This window comes from Thermobia domestica, chromosome 7, assembly GCF_964235325.1.
Source record: "Thermobia domestica chromosome 7, izTheDome1.hap1.1, whole genome shotgun sequence".
NCBI lineage: Eukaryota > Metazoa > Arthropoda > Insecta > Zygentoma > Lepismatidae > Thermobia > Thermobia domestica.
The window spans coordinates 94859147-94884638 of NC_137460.1; the positions used below are offsets into that span (position 1 = coordinate 94859147).

The 25492-nt window shown below is 30.3% G+C and overlaps 1 protein-coding gene across 6 annotated transcripts in view; it reads right to left on the minus strand.

Moving 5' to 3' along the window:
- The window catches only part of LOC145690290 (protein turtle-like), a 614494-nt gene that overhangs the window by 118115 nt on the left and 470887 nt on the right, over window positions 1–25492 (minus strand). For 4 of the 6 annotated variants that reach the window (XM_081765061.1, XM_081765057.1, XM_081765060.1 and 1 more), the window contains exons 4-5: window positions 24758–24891; window positions 2118–2349 (exon numbers count right to left, since the gene is read on the minus strand). In XM_081765061.1, the coding sequence (XP_081621187.1) occupies window positions 2118–2349; window positions 24758–24891 (366 nt within the window). The remainder of the gene's footprint in view (window positions 1–2117; window positions 2350–24757; window positions 24892–25492) is intronic. The other 2 variants (XM_081765062.1, XM_081765059.1) reach the window with 1 other exon arrangement.

A 25492-nucleotide genomic window follows, 5' to 3' on the forward strand; every position in this document is an offset into this window, starting at 1 on the left:
TTCGGTGGAAGTATGGGGTGTTTTATAGGAAGAGTTCTTGAGAATATGTGAAGTTTGGGAGCTTTCAGTAAACGGTGTACGGTAGGTTGAGGAAGCATTCAATTTCAGATGAAGTAATTTCATAGGTAAGTAAGATTTAACACAAAGAGTGAAAAAAATGACTGACTGGACCGAGACTCAAACCCGGGACCTCCGGCATACTGTGCCGATTCGTTAACCACTACGCCATCCAGTCCGGTTTCCAGAAGAGGCACCCACTCGCTCACTTTCGAGGTCGGTGCTCTCATCTCGGACTACATGGGTTGTACCACAGACCCCTGCTGTGATTGGACAATCCTGTGACCATATATCGAACACCTTATGACGATTGTGATTTCATATATATTAATGAAAGGGGGAAACAGCCGAATTTTTATTTTACACACTAAAATCTCTACAGGTGCAAATTCTAACACTCTCTTGAATCGGGATTCGAACTCGGGACCTGTGGCATACCGTGCCGATGTCACCCAGTCTGCTCCCCCAGAACAGCCACCCACTCTCTCACTCTTGAGGTTGGTGCTTTTATCTCGGTTGCGTAGTGGTTAACGCATCGACACGATATATAGAAGATCCAGGGTTCGAGTCCCGATTCAGTCAATCACTTTTTCACTTTTTGTGTTAGAATTCGCACCTATAGAGGATTTGGTGTGTAAAATAAATAATTGGTTGTTTCCTGCTTTCATTTGTATAAATAAGTAAGATTTATTAATGCCTGTAGAGAATGGGAGCTGAGCCGGAATTGAGTAAGGAAATATGGCGTAGAATATTTTACAGTAGTAGTTCTCTTGTTTTTGATTTTTTTTTACAAGTGACGATAAAAAAGGGAGGTATTGTTAAGTTGTATATTTTTTACAAATAAAATCCTTTTTTTTTTTCAAATTACACAATAACAAACTTCGGATCATTTGCTTGGTTAAGACAGGAGTAAATCTTGTTTAGGGTAGTCATCACTAAAAACCAAAAGCAAAGAGCTTTCCTTAATACATTACTATATTCATTCTCTTTTCATTCTACATTAAATTTTCTTTACAAGAAAACAAGATTAAATTCTGGGAGTTGATCCACAATATATTGACGCAACAATCTTCTTACCAGAAAATCTTTTTTAATGATACACTACCTCTTTCTTTTTGACTTATATTTCTTTATCTCTCAAAACAGTTATCAATATATTACACTATGTTTCCAAAGTTTATTTAGTTTCTTTTTATGTTAGTATTGCCTTCTAGAGATTTTTATTTCTCATACACAAAGAAATTATTTCTAGTAAGAATTTTAGGAAAACCAAAAAATGCATCAAAAGATTGCGATCTTGGCCAATAATTAGGTTTTAGATCAGGGGTCACAAAATTTTTGAAGGGCCCCTAAATCGAGTTTCCGTATTTTCTACGGAATAACCATATCATACTGAGTTAACTTATAGTTAGAGTTTGGCTACACTATATGTAGTTCTCCAGATATAAGGCCTACAAGAAAATTTTTGATTGAAACATATTGGATCCTTTGATCCAAAAAGTACAACTACTGGGAAAATATTTGTTTCTACCTATACTATTTCTTGAAGTTTTATTATTATTATTATTATTATTATTATTATTATTATTATTATTATTATTATTATTATTATTATTATTATTATTATTATTATTATTATTATTATTATTACGGAGTTTAATTTATCTTTTTTTTTAATTGCTCAAGTTAAACAATGTACTACTACTTTGGAAAATTTTATTTAATATAATTTACCCATTTGTCTATTTGGGATATTTTAGCGTTTATTTTAGATATTTGAAATGTATGTTATTTATGTTTCTCAGTGCCTGAAAAGTTTAAACTATTACTTATGTTGTGAGTGATCAATGACGATATCAAGAAAATTTTCAGAAAGATTTTCACAGCTTTGTCGAAACATATAACCCAATTATACTATCCTAATACACGGTTAAGTTATATGTATCGGCACATTGAAAAACGTTCGATGTACAAGGTATTTTCCTTTCGATATGTATTTTAATTTACGGCATTTTCCTTTCGTATTTCTTAGTAATAAATAAATAAATAAGGACACTTACCGTGAACATCCAGATGGAACCATGTTCCATTTTTGTGCGGGTGGGGCGATCTATTAAGAAACACCACTTTACATTCGTACCACCCTTGATCACTTTCCCGAATATTGGTCAAGTTGAGCGACGCAAGTCCATAATTCGAATCTGGGGATACGCGGCTAACTCTACCTTCGTATCCCTCGCCACTATGAGTCGGATAGCTGTCGTACCATATAAAGATGGGGATCTCCAAACCCTGAGGAAAGAAAATGAAACACCATCAGATGAAAACATGGTGCGAAACTGACACAGAATTCTCGGGAATTTTGCAGAACAGAGAGAAACAAGCATTTTCTCTTTTAGAATGCATACACACAAGATTCATCTTTACTTATTGTTTCCTCTAAGTAAGAAAACAGTCCTTAGTGTCGAGCGAAGATGGATATTTCAGGCGAAAGTATCAAATTCCCTTCATTCTGTTTATAAGATTTGTTTCTATTAATTATTTAATTAATAAGAGCTGATTAATTATTGTATAAACTCAGTGATAAAAGAACGAAGTAAATTCAATTGAATGAAAACTAGCTGTTGTGTACCTACACGACTACCATCTCAATATAATAAGAATCCTATTGTGCAACTTACAGCATATATAATAAAATGTTTCATATTAAATCTTTACATGTTTTAAAATACTTGGCTTCATTAATTATGGTATTACCCTGTGAATTGTTGTACAGTATATGATTTTCAAATTAGCTGTTATGAAATCCTGTCATCATGTGTAAACACAAATGATTTAATTAATTTCAAGCATAGGCAAGTACAATGGAATTGCTTCAATTTGGTAACAATTTCATGTAATAGTAAATTTTAAGGATATTTTTACAAAATACAACTTCAGTTATGTATATGAATAAAGTTTTCAAGAATACTAGTTAAATGTGTGAAAATAAAGAATTTTAGAATTGTATAACATCTATCAAAACTATAAAATGATTGGAATCATCCTTTCAAATTATACTATTCAAAATTCTGATGGATAGAAATTTTTTAGGGAAGATTTGAAAAATACATCGTGTTTGTAAAAGTATGACCTGATTTTGTATGGTAATAATTACATAACATGGGGTGTATCGGCAAGGAAATGAGTGTTGTTTGAATGGGCGTGGCCTCTAGTTTCAGAAAATCACCGTTAGATGTCAGTCAATGAGTCTTCTTAGTTTGCAGTCAGTCAGAAGTAAAATGGCACCCGCTTAACAGAAGACTCAGTTTGCATTTTGCAAAGATTGAGTCAGTGATTTCGGTCCAGCGTGCATTTTGTCGGTGTTTCGGCATTCATCCGCCTGCACCCAAAAACATTCGTCGTTGGTATAGCCAATTTGAAGAGACAGGATGCTTGTGCAAAAAAATGAGTCCAGGTCGACCTTGCACTTCCGATAAAATGCTGGAAACGGTGAAAATGATGGTACTGCTCTTGGTGGACACATAGAGCATTTGTAATAGCATAGCTAAAACTTGAAGATTTTGTGAGTGTTTTGCAATTTATCCCATTTTTGTAGTATGTTTTTATCAATACATATGGACTTTTAAAATCAGGTCATTCTTTTTGAAAAACACCATGTATAAGAGAAAGAGAGAACGCTATAAATATTTAATAATAAAATATAAATATGCAAAATATCTGTAAACCAATTTATAAGCAATTTTCGTGAATTTATAGTAAATTATAAACTTTGTAAACTATAACTGTGTATACTGTACTGAAGTCATAGATTAAGATAAGTTAAATATAGAAGTAAATTTTTTAAGACTCTGTGTCATATTGTCCTGAATACTATCTAATTTTAATAAAGATATAAAAAATCAATCAGAATCAGAATATCTCTAATGCTATTGTATCATACATGTTCAGCTTTTTGAAAAATGATTTTTTAGAGTATCTTGTGAGATTTTAAAGTTTTTAAAAAAGAATTCTACTTAGTTGAATAATTTTCCATCTTCGCTGTGAACTAAAGATTTTTCTTTTGTGGTATTTACTTTTAAACCTAAATGCAAAATGAATTTGTAAGCTCGGATGAGAAAATGGTGGTGAGGGAGAAAATAGAAATTGCAAGTAAGGAAAAGAGTTGCAAATGTGTCATTAAACAGGAAATACATTCAAAAACCAGAAAAAAAGGTATTGTTCTTCTATGTCACACTTCGTTAAAAAAAATGAACTGATGAGGGAAAAAAAAACGAGGAATAAATCACTATGATTTCTTACAAAAGGAAAAAAAATTAAAAAATGTGTTAAATAAAAGTTTTGCTGTCTTTTGCAACAGGAAAAAAAATTGATCAGCTTTCATTTTATCAAATATAATTTAATATGTTAAACAAGAATTTTAGGAAGCATCCAAAAAATGTATTAAAAGATTACGATCTTGACGAATAATTAGTTTTTGGATTAGGGGTCACAAACTTTTTGAACGGCCCCTAAATCGAGTTTTCGTATTTTCTTCGGAATAAGCACATCATACTGAGTTAAGTGATGGTTTGGGTTTGGCTACACTATAGGTAGTTCTCCAGATATAAGAACATTTTTGATTGGAATATACTGGATCTTTTGATCCAAAAATCAAAAAGTTTTGACACCTTAAACTATTTTTTTGCTGCACAATAAATAAGTGACTGGTTATAAATTTGTTGATGAGAATGTTTCTATAGTATCAAGATATAAAGAAATAGGTTGCTCTACCTTATCATAAAACGCACAATGAAGCTGCGTTTCTTTCCCCTTTTTCCTTTCTAATGAGTAAACCGAAAAAACAAAAGATATGACTGTAGAAAAGATACGTACAAATTTAGAGATGGGTCTTCAATACCATTGATAGCAGTAAGGAATTAACAAATAGGACTTTTAAAAAACTTGATATTTTTATTTATCAGTTTGTTGCTTTTATATGAACAGGATTGAAACTAGTGATAAAATCTTCTCTCTGGATCTTTACCACGGGCGCCCGAAGGGGAGGACAGGATGGAGCTCGAGTCCCTCCCCCCTGGCTCACAAAAATGTATACGCAATATAGCAAACCAGTATATTAACTATCAGACGTAATATAGCATCTATGGAATGGGCTCCCCCTCTAGAAAATTCTCTTTGGGCGCCCCTGATCCTTACAACATAGCTCGACAAAATCAAGGAAAATGGAAGACTTCATTTGATGTTGATAGAGTGAGAAAATCCTTATTTTCTAACAAAAACTGTGATACGCCTAATATCGAAAATGGTTTCCATGTATATTCAATATATCTAGTTTGATGTAAGTTCTTTTAAATGGGCTTATCTATAAATATTAATTACCATTGTTAATAAATAAATAAATAAATAAATAAATTAATTAAAATGAACAATATGTTGACGTTTTCTGAGAGACTGTCTAAATACACATGTATCATCTACTTTGCTATAAAACAAATACGTAAACAATAAAAGACAGTCCAGCCAAGTGAACTTTGTGGTGGACAAACACCGTGTGCGTGGGTTTTCTCGGGGTTCTCCCGTTTCCTCCCACTTTCTTCATTCCACCATTTCATTCATTACTCATTATCACCGTCTCCTTTAGCCTAACCGGCATAACCGTGGGACGTAAAACTCAAAATTTCATTTCATTTCATTTTCAATGAAAGACAGTTAATTAAAATCAAAAATGTAACGCATAAGTAAATATATCAAAATTAAAAAGTAAGAAGGTAACAATAGATGTTCTAAAATTTTATTTATTATAAAAAGAAGAAATGGAGATACTTTAAAAGTGAAAATGTCACTTTTACACAAAGAAAAAACTGAAAGAGTATTACAGTGTCTTGGAAACTAGGAATCATTTATTACTGTGAGATGCCGTATTTTCCGGTATACAAGGTGCTTTTTTGTATAAAGCGCACTCCAAGATTTAGCACATTAGGGGAAAATTGAGAGAATGATAATAGTCTTAGCACATTAGGGGAAAAGAATGATAATAGTTGAAATATATATATAAAATAAAATATGTGACAAATGAGATTTTGAGCAGAGTATTGACCTAGAAACTTTGAAAATCCATATCACTGACATCTGAAACTTCTTCCCACATTCATATCGTTCGTCACAGTCAATGTACTTTCCTTCTTTTTAATAATCACCATCATCGTCTTTATACAAAAAGTGATCTTGACCCAATGAAGGGAATGAGCGCCTTGATGCTGTGCTTTAGAAAGGATTTAATGAGACTTTGTTCGTTAACTTTCGACTGGCATCAATAGTTCTTGGAGTATCAAGGCGAGTATGCATGAGAAAGATTTTGGAAATTAAAAAGGAATGCACAATTTTTTAAAAGAAGGGACGCAACACTTTTTGTTATAAGATGCACCGCATTTTAAGCCCTATTTTAAAGATTAAAAGTGCGTCTTATGCACCACAAGATAGATCTACTCCCCCCCCCCCCCAAAAAAATAGAGAAACTTTTACAGTTTAAGAGAAATTGTTGTGATCTCCAGACAAGAATAAAAGGAAATACATTGAATTTTGAAAAAAATAAAAAATAATAATGTTGATCTCCATTAAACATAAGATTGAATGTGGGATACTGAAGATTGGAAATGGAAACCAGTATCACAATTGTGGTATTGACCCATCTCTATCAGAAACCAAAATAATGAGTCGAATGAAATATTGTTATCTTACGTAAAAAAGCGCAACATGTTTGTAAACACAAATTAACTTCAAGTGCTACGTTAATTTTTTTAACACATAACAATACAAAATTCTACTAGCGAATATCACTGGCTTGTATTGTACTCTTGAATGTTGCTGTTCTTCCTTTCCGTTTTTCTTTAGTGTAACACGTTAAAATAAACTAAAATGCTGGAATTAAATGCAATGAGTTTCAAATAATGTTCGAATACAATGTCGGGTTCTATGAAATGGTCAATATAAGATGTAACACAACAAAAAGAGGGAAAAATTTTAATTTAGGAAATTTCCAAAATTTTTTATAATAATCATTCTGTATCATCTGATATTTTTTTCAAAAATAAATTAAAGATAAAATAAAGTGTGACATAAAGAACAATTGCTTGCTCTCTGGTTAAACACAGAGGCCATGGTTTAACACACAGCATGTATGTACAATTTGGCAATTAACAGCCAGATGCCATTCAAGAAAAAAAAAGGAAAGTAAAAAAGAAGGATTTTTTTTCTTTTCGAAAATTATTGATGTGAAAATTTCTTTGCTAATGATGATGCTTTTCTAGAGCGTCAAGACTGTACAACAGGTAGTTAAAAATAATGATAGAAAGGATAAAGGAAGTTTCTGTTTTTTGTTTTTTAATAAATTTCTATTATTACTATTATTTTAATTTTAATTTTATCTTCTAATGCTAAAGTAACAAGTGCATTCCAAGTATTTCAGAAAGTTTTTGAACCTTTGTTTTCTAAACCTACTTCAATAGCATGTTTTCTGTTCAGAGGTAATATTCTGTAAAGTTACAAGTTTCGATTAATAATGGTCGATAAAACTTGAAACTAACAAGAATGAAGGAAGACTGCTATGGATAGCCAAGGCACGAGACAAAATACATATTATACAAATAAAGAATCAAAGAGCAGAAGTACTACAGCAAGAGCATACAATCAAAACAAAATGGGAAGATTACGTGTGAGTAAGCTGTTAAATAAAGAACACTCAAGAGTACTCTTGGCGAACGTTGTACCAAATTATGAAGTTACAGGGAAGATATGAGACGATGTAATATTAGCACCACACAAAATGAATAATTGCAAAGCAACTGACCTAGATGAAATATCTGTGGAAGAATGAAAATGTAGCGGCGAAGAGGAAATAGATTTATCACTAAATTTGATGCAAGAGATATTTGCCAAAGAAAGGATACTCAAAAAATGAAGATACAGTAAATTATGTAAATTTTCAAAGACACAGATGACATTCACGATTGCAATAATTATAGAGTAACTAAGCTGATGTCCCACACAATGATTTGAGAAATAATCTTTGAAAGATAGGTTTGCGAGAGGACATCAATAGGAGCAGAACAGCTCGAACTCATGCCAACTCAGGGAGCAATAGATGCAATTTTTGCAATTAGACAAATGATGGGAAAATAACAAGGAAACAAAAAAGAACCATATGTAGTGTTTATCAACCTGAAGAAAACTTATGACGGAGTACCGCGTCAAAATATCTAGAGACGCATGAAAAATAGAAGTATGCCACGAAAACATCCCCACTTCGACCAAAGATATGTATGAAGAAGCTGGGACAAGAGTGACAAGCAGAGTAGACTCTACGGACTGATACATGTCAGAATCAGATTACATCAGGGATCATCTTTGAGCTCATATATTCAACCTAGTTATGGATGTCATATGTGACGATATTAAAGAAGCAGAATTAGTGTATGTTGTTTGCAGATGACATTGTCTTATGCAATACCAACAGAAAAGAGCTAGAAGAAAAATTAAAAGAGTGGAGAAGAGCTTTGGAGAACAGAAGATTAAAAATCAGGAGAAAGAAAACAGAATATATGAACTTTGGAAGAGAGAGAGAAGAAACCATACAGATAGAAAAACAGAATCTAAACAAAGTAAACACATTTAAATACTTAGGTTCCACTGTGAATAACCGTGTGTGTATTCAGATGCGAAAATAGAGCACAGAATTCAGATGGGATGAATGAACTAGAAGATCTCAGGTATTTTTTGTGAAGAACTCAGGTACTCTTTGTGATAGTGCCAAGGTGAAAGGAAGAGCCTACAAGAATGTAGTTAGATCCGAAACGCTGTACGGAGCAGAAGTTTGAGGAATTAAGAAGGTGCAAGATAATCTACATGTGACCAAAATTAAAATGCTCACATGGATGTATGGTGTCACTAGTTTGGATAAGACCAGAAACGAAAGAATAAGGGGAAGTGTTAAAGTGACTAAGATATCGAAGAAAGTACAAGAGAGAAGATTGTCGATTGAGAAGAAGTGATTATTATGTTGGCAGGAGAGTGGGCAATATGGAAGTAGAAGATAAAAAGAGGAAGACCAAAAAGAAGATGGATAGATTATGTGACTACGGACGTAGAAGGAAAGAGGCTAATAGGAGGATAAGGTTTGAGACCGAGAAAGATGTAATCAAGTCACCGAAAGTGTCGAACTCACACAAACAGGAAAATACAGAGTAGAGGAAAAAGAAGATAATCTATCTGAAAACGTTGGAAAGAAAAATAGCAATGATGCGTGTAAAGGAAGAGCAATCACAGACTATTATTTCACTTTTCATATTATTAGATTAATGAATCGAAAGTTTCTAGAACACACAAACAATTTAAGGTTTCGTAATTTCTGAAACAAAAACAATAGAAGATAAAAGGGGATAATGCAACTTTAGTGACAACTGCTTCAAGTGGATTGCTTCACAAATTCAAAGGAAACAAATTACTAATGTAGCTAGTTATAAAATAAAATCTGTTCTTCACCTTACTTTTATAGTAATAGGAGTAAACACTGAGAGAAAGAGAGAGAGAGAGAAAACTTTAGTATTACAGGAAGATATACAATTTTAGAGCATAGAGCGAGAAGAATTATGTAAGAAAATATTTCTCAAAATAAGTGTTATGAAATTTTATGTTTAAAGCTAAGCGCTTTATTTATCAGAATTTGATAAACATATAATGGATCCAGTATACATAAGTTTAAAGCTAGGCGTTATGTTAATCAGATTTGATAAAGAAATATTAGATCCAATATATATATATATATATATATATATATATATGTTTATAGCTAGGCGTTATATTTATCAGTATTTGATAAAGAAATAACGAATCCAATATACATTTTCTCTTTTCCTCCTAATATTGTTATTGTTGGCCTTTGGTCTTCAAATCAAAATAAAGATGAGGAGTAGTTAATGAACAACTCAGTATTTATAATTTTATTAGATGTTTTGTTACTTAGAAAGATTCACTCTGAAGCTGAACTATCTTATTGTTTCTATAAACGAAAAAGAATGGTAAGCGCACTCGTATAATTAGTTTTCGAAGGTTTAATAATGAAACTATGTTAACATTACACTAAACAAAGAGTAATTCTAATGACAATCGTCTCCTGAGAAACCATAATTTACTGAAGACGAAACTACCTTGTGTTCACCTTAACAGTACGATGATGTGAACAAGGAAATTATATTAGAAAAGAGCATTCACATAAATTCTTGCACGTAAGACAAAACAAAGGTCAGAAACTGAAATATTCAATGTGAAGTTGACAAAAAAAAAAAAAAAAAAAAAAAAAAAAAGTACTTGATTTTCAGCTAAATGAAAATAAAGCAATTTTTGTGAATATGTGTAATGAATGAATACAAAGTGAAAATAAGATAAATTAAGATACGAAATACAGAAGAAACAGTGATGACGAAACAAGATGATAAAGATGATGTGAAAGAAACATTCAGAAGATAAAGACAAAGCAGAAAATTCAATATATATATATAGGAAGAGTGTATCATCTTTGTGATTCTTCTAATGTTTGATTGAAACATCTAGTTTCTAATTTATCTTTAGTATAATTCAATTCAAACTATCATGAAATACAAAGAATGCACTCTTCAGTTTACTAACGGACACTTGTTTTTTAAATAATAAAGACATTAAGAAAAGAAGTTTAATTGTAATATTTGACCACAATGCTCTGGATAGTATTTTCTAAATTTTGCATAAAATTATTTTCAATGTATTCATTATTTCAAATACTTCAAATAGAAACTCCCTTCTTGAACATTTGAAAAAAAAAATAAAAGAATATATGTATATATTTAGCTGAAATTACTGGGCTGATAAGGAAAATATTATTCCTTGAGATAGTGTTTTGCCACTAACGTTAGTTTTTCTTTCTTGCTGAATTTCTGTTTCGACACATATGATAAATATCAGTTCTAATTATCTCAGCAAAGGGACTGTATTTCTTCCAAATTATCATTGTTGATGTTTGTTCTCGAATTGAAATAAGATATAAGAAGTTAATTAACTAATGTAGTTGGTATTTTCACTCTTCCATAAAATGTTTTGTTTACATTATTTCAAAATTTCGATATGTTTTGTGTGTTAGAAAGAGTTTTAGAATAGAATACATAACCAAACTTATCATTCTGTTTTGATAATATTATATATATTAGTATTATTTGAAGTTATATATATATATATATATACTTCAAACTATCACCGTTACTATGCAGTTTCAAAATCCTCTACAAGTTGTGTAATATAGTCATTGTTAAAAATTACACATAAAAAGAAATTATGGGAAGACAACAATAAGAAAGATTCCATTGTTTACGAGAAAAACAAACTTTACTGAAAGATAGAAAACTGAATAGTACGATTTAAGACGTCAAAAAATAATAGAAGAAATATAAAGATGTTCTTGAACATCAGCATTTGATTGAATTAAAAATATTTTGAGATTTTAAGAGAAGGAAATTATTTGGAAAACATATGGAGCAACACTTCTTTTTGTGACAAAAGAGTCGTTTAATGAAACGTAAGATTTTTTATTTATTTATTATTTTTTTATTTTTTTTACCTCAAATATATTGTAGAATGGATACTAAATCAGAATGATTCAAATAGATGCATGATCGATCCCACCTCCACTGCTAAATCAGGGAATGTAGTTGAATATGAAATAAATAAAAAGCAAATCGGTGTTGTTTATTTTTTTTAAAATAAAAAATCAAACCAATATACAACTAAAGAACTATCTTTTTGGATAAAAGAAAAGCGTAGAAGGACGAAGTATACGATCGCGTGTGAGTTTAATCAGTTGCATGAATAACAATGAGACAGAAATAAATGTTAGCATGTCGAATAGTTGAAATCAATAGAAAAAAAGAGAGCAAGTACGAGAAAATCGATACTCGTAAGTTCGAAACAGAAAATCTTCCCTATAAATCAAGTATATATAAATAAGAACAATGAAACTTTTAAGAAATATAATCATAATATATTGTTATTTTTAAAAAAATCTCTCAATTATATTATAAATAAAGACCTTTCCTTCTCATTTATCAACCCAGTATATAGGAGAAAATTTAGGGAAATACACACACACACATATATATAAGTATATTACAAAATGCTTCTGAACAAAAGAAGCTTATAATACATGCAGAATTAATAAAAATTTTTGTTTCATTTTTTTTTTCAACTAAATTTGCATTCCTGCTTATCGTGCGTTATATCAGCAGACTTAAGCAGAACTACTCTATTTGTCAAGCTTTCTATACTGAACTAAGATTTGAGATTATAGAATTTAATTTGATCAAATTTATTATAAAGTCAGACATTTTTAGCATTCATAGTTTGATAATATAGTTTTATAAGGACATTTTTTTTTACATTTTTTTCACAAAATTAGGTCATTCTTAAAAGTATTAGTATGAGAGAAATGTAATTGTTTTAATAACTACGTTATGAAATTTGATATAGACGAAGATGAAAGTTCAGCACTAGTTCAGTTTCTAACTGAAAAATTTACATAATTCTATGGCTTAAATTACTCGAAGTTTCATTGCCGTAGAAACAATGCGAGCTTCAAGATTTAATATCAGTTTATCCACTTGACATTCATGATTATAAAAATAGATTAAGATTCTGAAATTATGCTAGTATTAAAATATGATCAAGTACATCATGATAAGCTGAAATTTTAGTATGGTGCTTTGCAAACTCACTAATGATTAAAAGAAAACTCAACTTAATTCACTTTGACAAAAGACATTTTATTTAACAATTTCATTGGCATGTTTCCATATGTACTGCTATTTTCTTAGCATGGTACTGTAACATAATCAAGTAAGATAATATTTTCATTGTTTATTTAATTGTTACGCAGTAGTTTAATATTAAATTTGGTGACTTCAGAAAAAAATTAAAGAGACTTCAAAATGAATTTGTCGTTTCTTTTCTCCAAAAAACCATATTTTCTTTTTTTATGATTCTATATTGTATGTTAAAAGTAATTCCTATAATGGTAACAGCATGTAACTATTGATTATATTCAGTTGGTACACAGTGCTAACATGGGAAGAAATAATTCTTGCGTAAACCGCAATAATTTTAATTTTGACTAACGTTATCGAAAATAAGAATATTTACCAGTGTGAATACGATTTTCCATTGTAAATAGATGTAAGATTCCTTTAATGATTCTGGTCTATCTGCATAAATAAGTAGTAGATGATCTTTGTTTTATAGTGAAAAGATAGCACTGTGGAAATTTCATCTATTTGGAACTACTAAAAGAACTATCCATTTACAATTACTTTTACTACACACTTCTCTTGCCATATACTGTAGTATCGATTTATACCTAAGATTATGGAACCTAATTGAGCTTAATTCAATAAACAACTCAAGTACTTATCTTTGATCTGATGTTTTCACATATGAATTGTAATTTTAATATCTTATAATTGATCTTTTATTAAGTGATATTTAGAGCTAAGTTGGCGGTAGATTACTCCCAGATGAGGAACTCATGCCGAATTAATCTAATATCGTATTAAATAGTCCTGAAAGAAGGTACGATCTCTTAAATTAGTCAACTGGCAAAAATCATACGAGTATTGATGGTATGGCGATTTTAATGTTAATTTCATGTATTGTTAGAACTTAAATGACTAGGATACTCAGCATATAAAAACTTACGGAAAATTACCATACTCTTTCTCTAATTTACTGCAAATAGTAAATTTTTTATGATAATTATCATTTATTACTATTAGTACCGTATAATTTCTTTTATCCTGCATATTTCAAGACTATAAAAGTCTTTGCCTTTTGTTAAAACGCGTATGTCACAATTATTGTAGCCAACGACACCTCAAAAACCAGTCAACCGAATACTTTCCTAATCTATAGTATTTAATTAGTGAATGCACGAAAATATGTCGGGCCTCATAGTTTTGTTATTAATCGACGTAACTCGGCTAGTGATACAGTAAGCTTTCCCTGAACAGATTTTACAGCATTTTCCCCCTTAATTCGATGTAGTTAGTGGTTATGAAATATAAACAACTTACTGTCAGAGTTTCTAATAAAGGAGGGTGTAGTCTGGTTAAGATACACGAGACTTAAAAAAAAATGTACGAAGAGGAAATCTACAAGAGCAATGTGAAAGGGTGAATGAAGTTTGTAGCAGAAAAACACAAAATCGAAGAGAAATCATATAATGGGAGACCACCAACTGTGAACACTGGAGCTGCTCTTGCGAGATTTGATGAACTGACTCGAGCGGATAGGCGAGTAATGATCCGAGAGCTTGCTATAAAACTTAACTGTGATCGTAATGAACATAAGGTATATATAATTATGAAGTATGTGCAAAATGGGTCCCTAGGTAGCTGACGTTTAATTTAAAGGAGAGACAACTGGAATTCTGCTTGGAACTTGTATGCCAAGAAATTGAAGCCAATAATGACTTTTTTCTTGGCTTAATATGGTGAAGAGGAATGACACATGTGCTTATATGTATGATCCAGAAACTAAACCAAAATCCTTAGAGTGATACCACATAACTTCTCCAAGACTTAAGAAATTCAAAAGTCAGCGATCTGCACACAAAGTCATGATTACTGTATTTTAGAATGAGCAGGGAGTGATTTTTATTATTTTTAACAATTTTATTTATTATTATTGTTATTTATTTATTTATTATTTTTGCATGGATGTACTCTGAAGAATGAATGGTATATTGTGACACTCAACAAGTTTAAAAAGCCGTAAGGAAAAAGAGACAAGACAAAAATGTTGAAGTCATTTAGATTCACTAAGCCAATGCACGCCCACACACGAATTTTGTTATAACAGGCGATCTACAAAGTGAGCTGGTCAACAGTTCTTCATCCATTATACAACTCCGGCGCCTTCTGACTTTCACCTGATTGGTCATTTAAAAAAAAGAGTCTTCGGGAATATCAATTTGGTGATTTAGATGAAGTGAAAGTCGCTATAAAGAAGTGACTGAAAGAATGAACACCACAACTTTGCCAAATGAGATTACAAGATTGGGTTCAATGATGGCGGCTGAATGGAGACTAAATTGAGTAATATTATTTTCTTCAGGTAACCTTACTCTATCACCATGCAAAGTTTAAATGTATTTATGTTGATTATAACAAAATTATGAGAGTCTTTGCATTATTTTCGGTACAATCCTCTTAGGAGTTACTTTGTGAGAATTGCTTTCAAACTATCCTCAGTTACGACAGAAAAGCTAAAGTTTTCCTGGTGTCATGATACAAATAACTGTTCTCGGAATATCAACTAAGCGATGTATTCATTGACCAACGTTTGAAAAAATTGTTCTCATCTTCAGGATAAAATTGAGGATCAGAATTCTGACTGACAATACTGACCCTGAAGGAGAGAGCCCAATGTATGTTCTCGAAACGATGGATGACGAACACAATACCTAGTTGATATCCCGAGAATAGTTGTTGTATCCCCAATTATGTTTCTTTATATTGTAACTTACCTTCAAATTTAATATGATAAATTTACAAACTACATGAATGCGACAATTCTTTAATACCTCCTAAACATGTAAGTAAACGTTAAAGTGTACGATACTTAAACATATATATATATATATATATATATATATATATATATATATATATATATATATATATATATATATATATATATATATATATAACTACGTTAAATTTAGCATTAGTGAAATAAGTCCGTTCAATTTTTGATTGTTCCAAATGGTTTTAGCACTATAATTTATGATGATCCAGTGAGTTATTTCTAAAATGAATTGAGGAATAACACATGAGAGTCTCTTGTTTTATTCTTTTGAAATTTAAAAATGCACGCAGAAATAAACGCATTGCAAAACTGTTTTACGTCATTTAAAAGAGAATTTAATGCACTGTAAGATAGCCTGTCTTGTTTTTTTTTTTTTTTTTTTAATTTTATTTTATTAATTTTTATGTCTTTTCAGGACATTAAAATGGAAGCTATAAGCTTTCAAATGGACAAAACTGAGCATTTTTGGCACCACTTGCTGCTTTGTAGTCGATGTGTTGAAGGCCAGCGAAGCTGTTCGTGAGATTTTTGCTGTGTGCGGGGAGAAAGCAATAGCTCAGAGTAGTACCCGCCGTTGGTTTCCGCGCTTCAGAAATATGAAATTTTGACCTCAAGGACGGATCAGACACCAGTCGACTAACTGAGTTCGATGACGAGTGATTGAATAACCTTCTACACGAAAATCCACGTCATACAACCAGAGAATTAGCGGGCAGATAAATTGAAATAAAATTAAAAAAAAAAAAAAAAACTATCTTTGGTCAAAGTTCAGAAATTGGGCGCTTGGATGGCACAGACTTTGAACGGAAACAACAAAAATCAACAATTCCACAATCGCCGCTGGTTTGCTCGCGCAACACATAATCACAAACAGCGTTTTCTTTATCGCATTGTTATTGGCGATGGAAAACAGTGCTTTTACATCAGTATAAAGCAGCGAAACGAATGACCCAGACCAAACAAATCAGCGATTCCGAAAACAAAACAAGATTTTCATTCTCGAAAGACCACCCTTTCTGTATGATGGGACTGGTTGAGCGCACCAAACATTCAATTTGAAGCTTTACATTCAATAACTGCATCAACTGAACGAAGCAATACAGCAACAAGAACCGAATAGTAGAAATTGCACTCTTCTGCTACACGACAACACCCGCACTCACAGTGTCAATATGGCCAAAGTTGTGATTCAAGAAACTCCAATGGGAAGTGCTACCTCATCCTCCATATTCTTCAGACAGCGCAGTCATATTTTCATCTCTTTCGTTCGCTTTTGAACACTTTGCGCTGTGTATTGTTTAATAACGACGTGGAGTTGAGGACTCGATTGGACGAATTCTTTGAAACAAGGACGGGAGATTTCTATCGCCGAGGGAAAAAAAAAGGATGATGGGAGAAAGTCGTAAACAACAACGGAGAATATATTGTTGATTAATTTGTTGCAGTTTGTTTGTTTAAAATAAATTCTAAATAGAAAACGCTCATGAATTCCTCCTCAAAGCAATATATGTTCAACGTATATTATCTTCTCACTGATTGGACTAGAGTACAGAGGTACAGAAATTGTTATTCTAATTGTATTAACTTCAAAAATCGGATATAAAACGAATATTAAGTTTAAAAGTTTAATTTTTTTCTGCAAACAGAATATATCTCAGTAAATTAATAAATTTAATGAAAATATACATTATATTTCCGATACTTCTAAAAATACATAGAAAGTTTTCATGAACTTTAGTAAATATTTAAGCACGCAAGAATCGAATAGTTACTTTTACTTGAGGTTGCTAAAAGTGAGACGGGAAAATGTACCGATATTTTCAAAATATGGATATTGATAGATAGATAGATACTGATATTTCCTGTAAAATATACGGATCAGTTGTTACCTTTTATAGTTTAACCAAAATAGATGTTTATAAATAGAGACTCCAAATAATTAAAAAGTCACAGCTTTAATAACTTTTCAGCAAATACGTTCTTCCTAAATTGAATAAGAACTTAAGGACCTCTTTTATTTACATACAGACCTCGTTTCTGTATTATAAATTACTTTTCTTCACCTTTCGTCGAATTACTAATCATTGACTTACATGCTAATTAACTTAACATTCACAATATTTTTTAACAGTGTCGAAATGAACTTTGCTCTATGACTGAAATTGTATATACTACGTTTATTGTTAATGGCAGAAATTCATCTTCGTCTATATTTTGAAATAAAAACATCAAGAGAGACTTCCAAGAAAATATAAGTTTTTCTCTCAACCCATGAAAAACAAAGTTTCTTCCAACTATTGTTAAAGTTTAGATATTATGAAGTATTGTGATTACGCAATAACTATTTATAAGTTTATGATTATGTAATAATGTTTTCGTTAAAATGAGACGGTATAATCTTCAGATACGATGAACTGTATATATATTTTCGACTTTTTAAACTTTTTAAACTAGTTTATATATATATATATATATATATATATATATATATATATATATATATATATATATATATATATATATATAATGATAGGTAGACAAGAAGCATGTAGTTTAAATCAACAATTTTGTCTGCTTGACGTTCCTAAGATACGAGCAAATACGACCAAATTTCGAATGTATCTACGCAATTACCGTAATATTAACTACCCCAAATGGATCCTGACTGTTGTGATTTTCAGCTGTAGATTAAAATAAATCTTTTGAAACTTCCTAACTCCACGTTTACTTAATATAAATTTAATATCGTAAAACATGTAATTTACATCAAGAATACATTTGCCAGAAAGGTAAACAAACCATTCTTGTTTTAAAAGCATACTTGGCAATTAATTGCTACAATTTCAGTATTCTCGTATTTCAGTATTCAGTACAGAAAATAAATATATGAAACGAATGCATATCATCGGCGTTCAGGCAGAAGTCATTAACTCCGAAAATATACGAATGGATTTAGGTACTTCTTCCAGTATGATGACGATACACAAGGTGAAATACACGATGTTCTAACATTGCCAGGCTAGATGTAACAGGTGAAATTGTGATGTTAAGCATGGCTATCCTTAACAAAATAATACCATCTGCTACATCTAACCTCATAATATGTATCAGAATGTTGTACATTTCACCTTGTATATCGTCCTTTACTAAAAGAAGTACCTAATCCCATTCACATGTTTTTGGAGTTGGTGACTTCTGCCTCAACGCCGACGATATATCGTTTATTACTTTGTTGTTCAAATTAAATCTGATAATGCAGATCCTTGAGCTAAAAGTGTACACACCTTCAGTGATACTTTAACGCACTCATTTTACGAGAATTTGCTTTAAGTTGCAGGGTACATGAACTTCAAGTTTTACAGTTTCTGTTTTTTTATATTACAACCAATAGTATTTCTTAATTAAATTAACAGAATAATTAGTTTCTTTACCCCTTTGTGGTATTTTTTTAAAATCACTAACGGAGACGTACAGTATAAAATAAATGAAGTGCAATATATGACAAGATATATATTGGAAATCATAGCAATCATATAAATATATATACTTACATGGACCTCATGTACGGTAAGTTAATTTATCTGAAAATAAGTTAAACTTAATCTAATCTAAAATCAATCATTCAGACATGTTCTTTGTAGTACAATGGAATGTTGATGTCCAAGATATATGGAGATGTAATACCAGAATTATAGTGAATTTGGTATACAAGAAAAACAGCACCAACTTCAAACATAACTTTCTTCTTACAGTATATTAACAAGAAGAAAGTCCGAAGAACGCTAAAAATAACTGACTTAAGATAGTATTTTTTTTTTAACATTTAGTGAATATTTAAGAAGAACTAATTTTAAAACTACTATCTTTAAAGGAAAAAAAGCATTCCATTATAGAAAATTAACTAATGCAAAGCATGCAGTTAGATTTATATGTACAATTAGATATAATATTGTATGTATAGATATATATATATATACACATCGGCTATAGTTCGTGTATATATATTTTTTTATATAAGTATGAGATTCCTCCATTTTTGTCTCATGCATGTACGCATGCGCAAGGCACCTCAAATAGCCACAGAGAGAGAGACAGAGGTGTGGGAACCGAGCAAGAGCTAAGTAGTTAAATAAATGAATTACTCAACACAGCAAATATATATAGATAATATATATATCTATGTATATTATAAATGTGCGTGCGGAGATTTAAGAACACATCAAATTACTCTCACCTTCAGACAGTTTGTGTACATGAAAGTAATGTAGTGCTGTTGAGGAACAAAAAAACTGGAAGTATATTTTTTTTTCTGGAAATGAAATTTGTTAGGAAAAATTATGGATGATTATGAAAAAGCAAATTAAATTTGAAAGTTATCAATCTTTATAGGGGTTTTAGATTTATTATTAAGCATATCGTAAATGTTCTCTGTAAAGATGTAGTATTACGTCTATTCCATTATAATATTTCAATATCTCTTCTCAATACATTATGAAAGTATTTTCAATACATTTTTCCATATTGAATCACACAAATTTAATATTAAGTTTTTGTACTGGTATTTACAATAACTTTTCATATCTTGTTACTTATAGTCCCTGGTTCAAATTCCAGCTTGCGCCAAGTGATCTTTGTGGTTGACAAACACTGTGTGCGTGGGTTTTCTCGGGGTTCTTTCGTTTCCTCCCACTTTATTCATTCCACCATTTCATTTATTTTTCATCCTCACTGTCTCCTTTAGCCTAGCCGGCATAGCCGTGGGGCGTAAAACTGAAAGATTTCATTTCATTGTCTTGTTACTTATACATTTTGTTATCCTACACATCTTTTAAAATAGAATTATCATTTTCTTTTCTTACGTTAATGAAATGTTCACAGCTGTTTCCGTTTTCAGAATCTATTGCAGAAACAAATCTGGAAATATATTGTTTCAAAACGACATGTGGCACACTTCTTATGAACAATTATTATCATTGCATATTTGATTTCTTCTCTTCTATTTGTACTGTGAAATAATTATACCAGAAACAATTCCCTAGAGTAAGTCATAATTTCTGAAAATTTGTTTCTGTTCTGGCTTCATATTTTAATAGAGTTGTTGGCAGACACAGTATTATTATTCTTGTTTATTCCTTTATTTCTTGTAAGGAGGACGTTGGAGTGTACGAATAAGAATTACATGCTACACGAAGATGCTCTTTTCTCCAGTTTTCGTTCATCAAACTGTACTATGTGTCATGATAAATTTAATAGTACTTTTTATGTAATTTATTATTAAATTGATATGCTTATAAGTTTGAAAATGAGAATTTTTTTGTACTAAGAAAGGATCTATCGGAAATATTTTATGAAAATAAACTAGGATCTTTATGAAAATAGATGTCATATAGATATGGATGTGATATGAATGATACGAATTTCCATAATTTTTTTCGATTTCCTTTGTATTGTTAAATAGGTTTCTATTTTTCTTATTTTCAGAATTGACGCTTCAAATGAATAAGCAATTATTATCTTCTGAATTTTGAAAGTCTGCGGAGAGGAAAAGAGAAAGACAGTTTGAAATGATGGTATTCATGTTCGTAAGTTTATCTTCTTACCTCAGTCACAACAATAATTGGGTTCCTTTATTATAAATTACGGAAGCTTAACTAACTTTAATAAAATACTGAATTTTGAAGTGAGTCTATCGTAAATATCTGTCGTACTGTACTCCAGAAAATATTAAACTATATTAATGAATGACTGATACATCAGATATCAGATTGAAAGAGAATAGTATTTCTCAAAACAATTCATCCCAGCCCAACTTAAAATAATCATTTTTAACAACAAACGTTTTCTGAAAAAACCTCTTTCTTCATTATCTATTCTTGAATATTTTCGTTTATTAAGGTAGAATAATGAAGCAAAAAATACAAAAAATAATTAGATAATGTATGTCTGAAAAGAAAGCCAATAGATTAATTTGAAATTAAGAAAGAAAACTTCAATAAAATGAACTTAAACTGTATGAGTAAATGTAAGCAATTTTCTTGATATCTGTATTTACTGGAGCATGATAAATATTGTTGCTACATTATTATTGCAATATTTGCTTATCTATAAAAACCTAGAGTAAGTACTTCTCATAAAGATGAAAGAAAATTAATCCGAAATAATGCTCATTATGAAGAAAGAAGGGAAAATTGGAACGTTGTCTGAAATTTTACACTTCCTTTCATTATTAGGTTAAGATTAAATATTCAAATAAAACTTAACAAGAAAAGAACAAAAATATGTAAATTAGATCATAATCTTTTAAGTATAAAATAGATGTAGTGAATTATATTTCACAATACTTCGAAACAGTATATAGATTACATATTTTTTAAAATTCGTTTTATTATATTGTATGATATTTTACCATTCACTGTTATTACCTAGTGGTAGCAAAAATTTGCCCTTTAGAAATTTCTTTAAGTTTATAATTTTTGGACAATGATTTTTAGGTTAGGTACAAAATTTACTGGATAAAATCGTATTATTTTTTATAAACTATAGTCTTTGCTTCTTCACTATCTAGAAAACTGGAGAATAAAGTACAAAGATTGTTTTCGATAGCCTTTTCAGTAGTAGTAAGTACAAATGCTTTTATGTAAACAATCATTTTAACTGTCTTCCCTTTATAAAGTTCTGAATAAATTTAACGCACGAACTATACCTTGCATACCGTATAAATTCGTATCGTACTGAACATTTATTTATCGTGGAGCAGAATCATGGTTTTCGTTTAATATTTATCGTGATTTTCACACTTACGTTTGGATTTCTCAATTTTCTCCAAAAAACACATAAGAAAGTAACAGTGTAAAATGCAAAGACTCACGTGTGTTTTAACGTAACGATTCTACACAAATCTTGCATTAACAGATAAAAGAAATAATATTAATAAACTCAAACTATTAAAATATTATTACATTTACGATATGTTTAAATTAGCTGAGCTTTATTAAGAAAGGCAATTTTGTTTCTTGGCTTTATGTTATATTCGAATTTTACAGTTTGTGCTTCACAAATATATAATACGTGACTCAACATTTGTTTTAAACAAAAATCCAACTCTAATTATAATGAAAGACATGTGAATAAGAAAAAGAAAAGCTATTTAGAAAAAACAATTTTAAGCGTGCACTTGAAGAGGAATATTTTGTGCAAGAAAAAGAAGACTGACTTAGCTGAATGATTAGGTTTAGAATTATCTAGTTTAATAGAGAAGCAAAACACCATAAAGTGTACTTATTATTATGATGATTATTATTATCAACATATACCTCGGAAACACCTTCAACAACTAGGCTTGAAAATGGATACCTTGTGTGAATAAATATTATAAACATTAATAAATGTAAAAAAAATAAAAGTTTAAAATTATATCCATCCTAATGTTTGTGTTGACTAGTTTTAATATATCTATATCTTAATACCAAACAAGATTAAAACAGTAAATAACGCAGAAATGTGTAAGTTAATACTGTAATATATAATTTGCTTCTGATTTATGTTAACCCAACGTTATATGATAATATGATACAATATTTAAAGAAAATTATATTTATTCTCTAAAGTGTATTTCCTAACTTAATTTTTGGACGATTAAATGACATTATTCAAATAGATTATTATCATTCAGGTAAGGCTGTCTGAAGTTGGACTAATTTGAATGCTTCTGTTGGAGACGAGGATCAGTTGAAAAGTAATGTTAGAATTCTCAGCATTTTACTAGCATTGTTTAATATTAATACTTTTTTTTTTTTTTTTTTTTTTAGAAAGAAAATGTTAAATAGTTAACAATAGATATTGATTAGTAATATTTTTCGAAGAAGCTTCAATATTATTAGTATTTTATTGTATTTTCTCTATTCAATTTGTAGGACAGCTTAAACTCAGCGAAACATTCTTTTTTTATATATAAAAATGGAAGAGTATTGTAGATAAAATCTGCAAGTCTTTAGAAAAAATTCGATATCTGATAGTTGCGAATGTTGGTTTCAATTTTTGAAAAACAAACAAAAAATGTATATATCTTTCTCTACAACATTAATACTAAAAATATCGTTTTCTACATAATAAATAATGCATGGCAATATCAGAAAATAATCTTCCTTTTAATTTTAATTAAAATTTTAAAAAACAAAATTAAGTGGTGAAATATCAAAGCCTGTTTCCTTGGAAATATTACACAATAAATTATGTAATTTGAGTTAAATTTTGTTCTATTCCACCGGAAGGAAACGAAAGCAAAGTAGTGTGGTTTACTAGAATACTTCTAAGGCTTATTGAATGGGATTATGAATACCTTTACTTACAATATTAATATTGTAAACACATTTTGCAGGAAGATGGAAATACATGTTTCATTTTCTGATGTGTCATGAATAGAAAGTTGAAACAAACTAGAGTCAGCTTAACTCATTTTACTTCTGAACTGGATGTAAAATCTAAAATATTCATTTTATGTGATAAAGTTTGTGGCATATTAAAATAAAATCCATTTACATATGCTTTTAGAATGTACTCAGGATATTAGATATAGAGAAAAATATTAAACAATGCTTGTCATCAATGATACGCTGACATTATCTTTCTCCTGACCCTTACAAAGCGAAAATATCATTAGCGTGATCAAGTAATAAATAATTAAAAACAAACAGCACAATAATATTAGTAATTACAGTTATAGAACTATATTATATATATATAGATAGGTAGATAAATATATACAAAGTGAGTGTTTCTCTGTACGTTCTGCATTCTTGACATTAGTAGTAATTATTAGTACAAAAAATGTAACCAAAATAAGTGTTATGGCTTGTAAACAATCCAAACAAACATTTCCAACCCTAGCTGTGAGTCGTTGTTAGTAGGCTTGTGCTTCATGGCTCTGGCTACAGATGGCTCTGATCTCTCTCAGGACATGTCACGCCGGCCTTTTTGTCTGTGGCTGAAGGAGGCGAAGGCCGTTGGTGTTCGGGGGAAGAAGAAAATAGAGATTTAAGCCTACCGTTTCGCTCACCTTCTTCTCCCACTGCAGCACATAGGGGACGGGATGTTCTTCTGGAAATTCAACTTGACAGTTGAATACCACAGATTCTCCCAAGATGGCGGTAATGTGCACCGCATCTTGGTAACTCAAACCTGCAATGATGGAAAGAGGAAAAAACCAATGGCACTGTTGTGCCTTAAGTGTGATTTGATTATAAGGCATAAAGTTTATATTTAAAAAAATATGAAACATAACACAGAAACATAATATTTACTTCTAAAAATGCACTAATACATAGCTACGACATTTAGTACAGAACCACACATGCTACACAATTATTAGTTAATAAAAAAGACTAATCTTTATAATAAAATATTGCATGTAAAACGTTAAGGTGCAAGTATACTGCAAATATATTGAGTTATCTAACATAAATAATTAACACTTTATCGAAAATTGTAATAAACAACTGTTTTTGTGTGATTTCAAGTCTATGACATCCTAGTTTCACAATCTTTAAAGTTATAGAGTATATTTCTTTCGATTCTGTTATTTTTATAGTTGCTAAAAATATTTGTATGTTTCATTACTTAAAAAATAACTGTTACACAATTGAGAATACATTATTGTATTTAGTAATAGAAATAACACTTATAATTAAAAAGTTTGTATATATAACTAATGTTTCCATAAAAAGTACACCTAGACATACATTCTCTCGTACAAATAAGTATCCTTGTAAATGGTATGTTC